The 9,019-nt window shown below is 43.4% G+C and overlaps 1 protein-coding gene across 1 annotated transcript; it reads right to left on the reverse strand.

Moving 5' to 3' along the window:
- Positions 1 to 4,664: 4,664 nt before the first annotated feature.
- Positions 4,665 to 5,605, reverse strand: LOC311059589 (actin; the record flags this gene model as incomplete). The annotated part of the gene is made up of 4 exons (XM_084077594.1): positions 5,481 to 5,605; positions 4,842 to 4,952; positions 4,727 to 4,737; positions 4,665 to 4,671 (listed from the first exon to the last, which is right to left on the reverse strand). Exons 1-4 carry the CDS (start codon positions 5,601 to 5,603, stop codon positions 4,665 to 4,667), a joined length of 252 nt encoding a protein of 83 aa, XP_083933720.1. The 5' UTR covers positions 5,604 to 5,605.
- Positions 5,606 to 9,019: the final 3,414 nt, after the last annotated feature.

Here is a 9,019-nt window from a genome sequence, read left to right on the forward strand (position 1 = left end):
GGTTGCTGGGTTAAAACAGTGAAACGCGCCCCCATGAACACTATGGCAGACCGTCTCTCAAATAGATAATGTTCATATACCTCACATCAAACTTTAGGTCATAAAACGTTCAGACGGAGATCTCTGTTATGAACAGTGTTGGCCAATCTTACTCAGGAGAGTATCATGTCACTTATAATCTCTCAAGAACAGATTCTGCTCTGCGTTTGAATCTGAACATGAAATGACCGTAATAATCCTAAAACGGGAGCAGAAATATAAAACAAAGAAAAAACAGTTTTTTGACGGATTAGATCTGTGGTTCTCAAACCTTTTCATGTCAATGACCCCCAAATTAATGTGTTTAGCCACAGACCTCCCCATCTCAAAAATATTCTGTGCCAGGGACCCCCACCAGGGACCCCCAGAGGAGAAGATCTGTGTTAACATGTCTGTAGGCCTATACATAATTCATTTATTTTTTTCTTTTAGATTTTTACTGGGTTAGAGGGACTGAAAGGAGCTTTGCTGAGAGGATGACCTGCAGTGCCCCCTGGAGGCAGGATGTGGATGTGTCCACACCTATGGTCCACACTGTATTCAGAGAGGTCCATATTTGAAAAATGAAAATACCCGATTACATGAAAATACCTGATTACATGAAAATACCTGATTACATGAAAATACCCGATTACATCCGCTGTCATACTGTAGCTTTGGACCGTCACAAAGTCACATACAAATGCATTAATTCAATTCAATTCAAACTCGGTGGTGGAAAAAGTTCTAAAATGTTTTACTTAAGTACAACTTAAGTATCAATACCGCAGTGCGTATTGTGTACACAGTGCGTCGCATCGTGACGCACTGTGAGCTTGTAGATCTGCTATTTTCAAATGGTCAAAATGTATATAGGACTGAAGTGGTTAATGTGTGTTTTGTAATAATAATCTAAATCTACAAAGTAACTAACTATCTGTGATTAACACTTAAAAACCTTTACACCACTGTGTGTGTGTGTGTGTGTGTGTGTGTGTGTGTGTGTGTGTGTGTGTGTGTGTGTGTGTGTGTGTGTGCGTGCGTGCGTGCGTGCGTGCGTGCGTGTGTGGATTCTGTCCTGCACGACCTGTCCTAGATGGTACCCAGTATGGCCACATGAGGTCACTGTTGCATCTTTAGTAAGTGCTGACTCTCATCATCAAAAATGGACTTCCTGCCTGGAGCACAGATAAGAATAAAGTAGAAACAGTTCTCCTCGGAGCAGAAGTCTCCACCAGGTCAGGTAGGTTATTGTGGGCCGGCAATGTTCCAAATTCGCCAATCGGGATGGAATATGAATAATCGGACAGATCCGTCTTGATCACATGACTATAGAAATAATGTGTACCGATTTGTGTGATGTTTGGACATACAAAAAAAGAATTGTTCAGCAAAAATCAGCCTCCTGGTGGCGCTATAACAGGACAATGTGAAAAAGGTGGCATGTGTTCCTCTGTGTAGTACGTCTAGTGTAAATGTGCTGCAAAGTTTCACATCAATCGGACGCTGCGTTCATGATTTGAGGCATTTTGTTCAAAACAAGCCACTCATGCAAACCTTAGATGCCAATCATAGCCAATCAGGATGGATTATGAAAAATCAGACAGCTCCCTACTGATCACATGACCATAGAGATAATGTTGCTTATAATGGCAGAGTTCAAACTCTTGTTAAAAATGCAGTCATCAAGACAAAGGTTTGCCAAATATTTTACTTCATCTACACAACATGGACATATCCTAGTATTCTAATCAGCATAGAGTTTTAAATCATAGTTCCTTGCCAGCCGTTTTGCCATGATGGCCTGGATTCGAACCTGTGACCTTGCATGAGCTATGCCTGTTCAAAGTTTGCATTTCCCAAATGATTGCTGTAGCGCCACCCTTTGGCCAATGGTTGTGAGTTTCATGTCTTCGCCGTTTGGCATAGCCCTCCACCGTATTTTTTTCACGCGCAAGGTACGGCACGGTACAGTGCACGGTACAGTGCACGGTACAGTGCACGGTACAGTGCACGGTACAGTGCACGCGCGTGCACGCTAGAACTCAGATTCCTCACTCCTCACACCTATAGGCTACACGTAGAGTCGGTACACAGCATGTTGGCTTCAGTCGGGCTGCTGTCAGTATCCTGTCTGCACACAGCAATGCCTCAGCCACCGTCCAACAAGAGAAAGATACTCCTTCAAAGCAAACCTTTAGTTTCAGCTCTATAATTCATGGCATTCTATGAATTTGTATTAGTTTAAAAAGACTAAAACTAAGCTAAAAACCATTTCCTATACAAACATGTTCCCTAATTTAAGGTAAAATAAAATGCGCGCGGTGTGCGCGTGCCGTGCGCGCGTGTGACGTCATTACAATACTGTCCTGCCAGTAAAAACAAAAATCACCACGCCACCACTGCGCGTTGCTCCAACTAACTACAGAGGCCAATGAGGTATCTAGGTTTAGGTGCTCCTACTGACTCCACATTTTGCACATATTGTCAGGAACAGAAGGCGTTGTAGGACCCAAGCACAGGAACTCAGACAAACACAGGAGATGAGGATCACAAACTTTTACTTATAACTAACTACACACATATTAACAATGAGAATGTACAGAAACACTCTGCTAACTAATACAATAAACTGAACTCACAACAAGACACTGGCAACATAATAGAGGATCTGACACACATCCTATGACCCAGCACTGAACCACACAGTCTTTATAGTGTCAGGAGCTCGACACCCACGAAAACGCAGAGACTTATGTATGGTATGTGTTGGTATGGTAAATACAACCGTTGAAAATTAGGCATTCATCAGTCTCCTCAAAATAGTTCATCAGCAGTAGTCCTAAAGTTACAAAAGACTACTCACTCGCAAATATTATTCCAACACGGCCAGCAGCCTACACTGAATGTCACATGAACAGCAGCATAAAAACAAATAGATTATGTATTGATCTCTCTCTCTCTCTCTCTCTCTCTCTCTCTCTCTCTCTCTCTCTCTCTCTCTCTCTCTCTCTCTCTCTCTCTCTCTACCATGAATGTAGAAGCCTATTTTCTTTCATTAAATGACTCCATGTTTCAACCTGAAGAATGTAAACAAATAGTCCTGGTCTAATATGTTCTCATTTCTTTATATTTTAAACCACTTAAAGCTCTAGGAAACCAATACTTAGTCCACCAGGGTGCTGCTCCTTGTTTCTCTCTACACCATACGATCTACAAGCTCTACAACCTCATAACGCGCCACATGGTGACGTGTTGTGAGCTTGTAGATCTGTTATTTTTCTGTGCATGTTCCCCCAAGAATAGGGCGTGGCAGTGGCGGCCATTTTGTAGTGCCACAGATAGAAAACCCATACGTTTTTCCCATAGAAATTTGCGAAATTATTTATACAAATTATTTTAAGCCTGGAACCAATAAGAGACATTTTCAGGCCCTGTCTGTCTGTCTGTCTCTGTGTGTGTCTGTCTGTCTGTCTGTCTGTCTGTCTGTCTGTCTGTCTGTCTGTCTGTCTGTCTGTCTGTCTGTCTGTCTCTGTGTGTGTCTGTCTGTCTGTCTGTCTGTCTGTCTGTCTGTCTGTCTGTCTGTCTGTGTCTGTCTGTGTCTGTCTGTCTGTCTGTCTGTCTGTCTGTCTCTGTGTGTGTCTGTCTGTCTGTCTGTCTGCTGTCTGTATCTCCATAAGAGAGAAATCCCCTCCTTTTCTCGTACCTCCCTCTGTATATACACACACACACACACACACACACACACACACACACACACACACACACACACACACACACACACACACACACACACACACACACACACACACACACACACACACACACAGTGTTGGCTCGGAGGGTCTTTGACCGAAAATGGCAAACCAGCTGCTCTGTTAAAAGGGAACGGGGCTGAGCTGCCTCCTGATTGGCCGGATAACGTCAACACACTGGAGCTACGCTAAACCAGCCATGGAATGTCTCCTACCAGAGTGTGTGTGTGTGTGTGTGTGTGTGTGTGTGTGTGTGTGTGTGTGTGTGTGTGTGTGTGTGTGTGTGTGTGTGTGTGTGTGTGTGTGTGTGTGTGTGTGTGTGTTGTGTGTGTGTGTGTGTGTGTGTGTGTGTGTGTGTGTGTTCTTTAAGAACAGGATCCTGTGCAACACCCCTTATTTTTAAAACAACTGTACTTCACCGTATATTCTAATTCTAGTGTATTATAACAATTCACAATGTAGGCATCGCAACGCGTTGTGAGCTTGTAGATCAGCTATTTTCAAATAGCCTATAGGTTTAAAATAGGGCTAAAGTGGTTAATGTATGTTTTATAATGTAATAATTTATACCTGCAAAGTAACTAGTAACTAAAGTTTTCAAATAATTGTAGTGGAGTAAAAGTACAATATTTGCCTCTGAGATGTAGTGGAGTAGAAGTAAAAGTATAGACAGTTGGAAATACTCCAGTAAAGTAAAAGTACCTCAAAACTGTACTTAAGTACAGTACTTGACTAAATTTACTTAGTTACTTTACACCACTGCTATAGACACTATAGAAGGCCAGGTCAACAAATGAACCTGGTATCTGTCTACATAACATGCATTGCTGTCTAAGTTACATTTTAGACTTTGCATAATCCTGCAAGGTTGTCAAGGCCAAAGGTCAAGTGCTACGGGCTGAGATGGAGTCTGACTACAATGGAGAGTTCATTCCACAGTTTGGGAGCCAGACGGGAGAAGAGTCTGGGACGCTTAGGAGCGTTTTAAAGGACCGTGGAATGGTGTGTGTGTGTGTGTGTGTGTGTGTGTGTGTGTGTGTGTGTGTGTGTGTGTGTGTGTGTGTGTACCTGTGTCATCTTCTCTCTGTTGGCCTTGGGGTTGAGGGGGGCTTCGGTCAGCAGGGTGGGATGTTCTTCAGAGGCCACTCGCAGCTCGTTGTAGAATGAATGATGCCAAATCTGACCAATCACAGCGGAGGGGGAGAGGAGCGTACGAAAGAGAGAGTAATGATGACAGTGAAATGAACTCCATTCACTCCAGTGGAACTAGTTATTTACACTAATGGTGGATCATCAATAGTTCCAGGAAGTTATTGTGTGTGCGTGCGCGTGTGTGTGTGTGTGTGTGTGTGTGTGTGTGTGTGTGTGTGTGTGTGTGTGTGTGTGTGTGTGTGTGTGTGTGTGTGTGTGTGTGTGTGTGTGTGTGTGTGTGTGTGTGTGTGTGTGTGTGTGTGTGGCGGAGAGTGACATGCTATGCATATGCTTTGTATCATGAAGACATATTATGCCATGATTTGGTGAATGTAACCTTTACTGCACCTATAATATAATAATATATGTGTCCTTGTACGCTCTCCTTTGTGTGGACATAAACACATGGTTAAAATGTGTGTGTGTGTGTGTGTGCGTGCGTGCGTGCCTGCGCGTGTGTGTAAGCGTGTGTTTGTGTGTGTAAGCGCGTGCATGTAAGTGTGTGCGTGTGTATACCTTCTCCATGTCGTCCCAGTTGGTGATGATCCCGTGTTCGATGGGGTATTTGAGGGTCAGGATACCTCTCTTAGACTGAGCCTCATCCCCCACGTAGCTGTCTTTCTGCCCCATGCCCACCATCACCCCCTACACACAGACAGACAGACAGACAGACAGACAGACAGACAGACAGACAGACAGACAGACAGACAGACAGACAGACAGACAGGCAGGCAGGCAGGTTTTATACTAGGTGAATGAATGCAAAACATTGAAATATTGCTGGCATTTGTTTCTCTAGTTTATACCAAGCTAGCCTTGTGGATGTAGAACTATTTCTGACAGCAAAATGCACAATTCTTATGGTTTGTAAGATAATACATATTTAGTTTTGATTATTTTGTTCTACTTTTGTAAACATATGTTTTCTCATGACAATAAAGACCCTTTCTATTGATTTGAATTGAAAAAACAACAACAGAATTTCACCACAAACAGAGAGTTTGTGGATCAGACTTTGACCAAAAATAGTCAATCTACTGTACATGCAAGCTTGTAGATTAGCTATGTTTGGTGTAGAGGGAAACATGCCTTGTAGACCCTCTGTTTTTTGTCCCTCTACACTACTACAGAGCCCTGAGCAACTCCGCTCAGTGTGTGTGCGTGTGCGTGTGTGTGTGGAGTAGAATGTGGGGGTGGTGATGTAATGTCATGATGTCATACATCATATCCACCATCAGTGACATCACACATGTAGGCACGCACGCACCTTAACTGTACACACATGTACTGTCTCTTAACACTATGAGTGATGATCTTATAAGATCATATTCACAGTGACTACAATTCTGTCCCCAGATTGACATGTTGACCCCAATCAGCTACTTTCATGTCCAACACGTGCGCGTGCGCACGCACACACGCACACGCACACGCACCAGGCATTTCCTTACTTAATATCTTCAGAATAATGTTTTACGTCCCTGACCACAGCCTGACCAGTACAACCACAGTCTGACAGATTAATCCCCGCACGGGACCCTCCATGGGCCAATTCATTTTTCTGTCTCATTCCTCTCCAAAAGCCCTTGAATATGATGGAATAATTAAGGATTACTGTGACTTATTAAAAATATATATATATATATCGTTTTTCAAAAATGGATATCGATATTTTCTGATATGACATTTTTATGCTAATATCGGACATCCTTAACTATACATTTTATTTTAGTAAATTGATGTTCCTCGAGCGGCCTCTTTCCCAGGGGCCCCTGAGAGTCAAGGGCCGCTGGACCGGGGCCCCACTGGCCCCACTGGCCCAATGGCCGATCCATCCCTGGACTCACAGTCTAGGAGCTCAGCAGATCATTTTGTAAAGTTGAGAGAAGCTTCTCTCTGCTCTGTGACTGCTGCTCCTAAATTAGGACGGGTTGGGATCCACACACACACACACACACACACACACACACACACACACACACACACACACACACACACACACACACACACACACACACACACACACACACACACACACACACACACACACACACACACACACACACAGGTCTGGCATGTCTCGTAGGAGGATGTGTAGAGCTACTCTATAAACCGGTGATGTCATCGCCTTGGCCGACCCACTGTGTGGTTCTGGAAACTGAGACACACTGTGATGACCCTGACCCCTGTGTGTGTGTGTGTGTGTGTGTGTGTGTGTGTGTGTGTGTGTGTGTCTGTGTGTGTGTGTGTGTGTGTGTGTGTGTGTGTGTGTGTGTGTGTGTGTGTGTGTGTGTGTGTGTGTGTGTGTGTGTGTGTGTGTGTGTGTGTGTGTGTCTGTGTGTGTGTGTGTGTGTGTGTGTGTGTGTGTGTGTGTGTGTGTGTGTGTGTGTGTGTGTGTGTGTGTGGGGGTACTGTACTTCCATAAGTGGAGAGGAGAGAGAGGAGAATGACAGAGAGAGAGAGAGAGAGAGAGAGAGAGAGAGAGAGAGAGAGAGAGAGAGAGAGAGAGAGAGAGAGAGAGAGAGAGAGAGAGGGGGTGTGGTCCCAGTTAGGAACAAGATTATTACGGTTAACTAAAAAGGTCAAACTAGACTTATCTACAATTGGGAAAAAAACGTTTTAATTAACACATTCATTGCCAGGTAATTTTGACCATTTGAGTCTTTTTGACGATTCACAGAGAAAAAAAAGCATTTTTATAATTGTGATAGCATGGAGCACCGAAGTCTGACGTCACTGCCACTAGAGGACGCTGTTCCACGGGTTCGTGGCTTTATTTTTTTGTGTTGAAATCCCCAATCAATACTGCAATGTAAAAGTCCGGAATTCAAAATTTACTTCAGTAAGAGTACAAAAGTATTGGTATCAAAATGTACTTAAAGTACCAAAAGTAAAAGTACTAAAAAGTACTAAAAAGTGCTAAAAATAGCAGATCTACAAGCTCACAACGGGTCGCGATGCGACGCGTTGTGAGCTTGTGGATCTGCTATTTTCAAATAGCCTAGGTATAAAATAGGGCTAAAGTGGTTCATGTATGTTTAATAATGTAATAATTGATATCTGCAAAGTAAGTAACTAACGTTTAAAAATAATTTTAGCGGAGTAAAAGTACAATATTTGCCTCTGAGATGTAGTGGAGTAGAAATATAAAGTATTGGAAAATGGAAATACTCAAGTAATACTCAAGTACTTGTGAATGTGGGGGTCCTTGTCATGAACATGTTTGACAACCACTGATCTATGATCTACATAACACAGGATCAACCACAAACAATAAGTCAACATTTCACATGCTATCTGTAACAATAATATCAACCACCGATGAGACAGAATCTGATTTAAAAAAAAGTGTGGACCAGTTACAGCATTGGTTCTCAAAGTGGGGTCCGGGGACCCCCAGGGGTCCTTGAGGGAGTTCCAGGGGGTCCCCAGCTAAATGATAGATTAGGCACCAAATGGACCCTTATGGGTCTGTAACTCTGAGAGTGTACAAATGGAACCAAACGGACCCTAACGGGTCCGTTTGGTTCCATTTGTACACACTCAGAGTTACATTGACATAGATTTTACATTATAAATTGCGGTCCAAGTGATATAAATGCCATTAAATGGGGGTCTGTAGCCCTAATGCATGTCAAACTGGGGGTCCTTGAAATTAAAATGGTTGAGAATCACTGCTAGAGTCCCTGGCATATCTTTTATAAATGGGGGTCCGCGGGCTAATAATTGTCAATTTGGGGGTCCTTGACATGACAAAGTTTGAGAACCACTGAGTTACAGCATAACCCAAAGTTGACCCAATGTTATTCTCCATAGAGAAAAGACTTACGTGCCCCAGAGGATGAACCAGTGATGCCAGGACGCCAGGACTGGCAAATGTAAACACACTGTGCTGCTACTTCCTACTTCCTGTGCCTCCGCAGGATGTTTCCCCCACCAGGCCTTTGCCCCAGAACATTCCAGTGGAAACAGGTGGATAGGCTCTACGCACAGCACAAACTGGGCCTCTGCCTTACTTCCTTCATCAGGTTGTTACAATGACACTAATGAAGGCT

Source organism: Gymnoscopelus microlampas, assembly GCF_963454915.1.
Source record: "Gymnoscopelus microlampas genome assembly, chromosome: 14".
NCBI classification, from domain to species: Eukaryota; Metazoa; Chordata; class Actinopteri; order Myctophiformes; family Myctophidae; genus Gymnoscopelus; species Gymnoscopelus microlampas.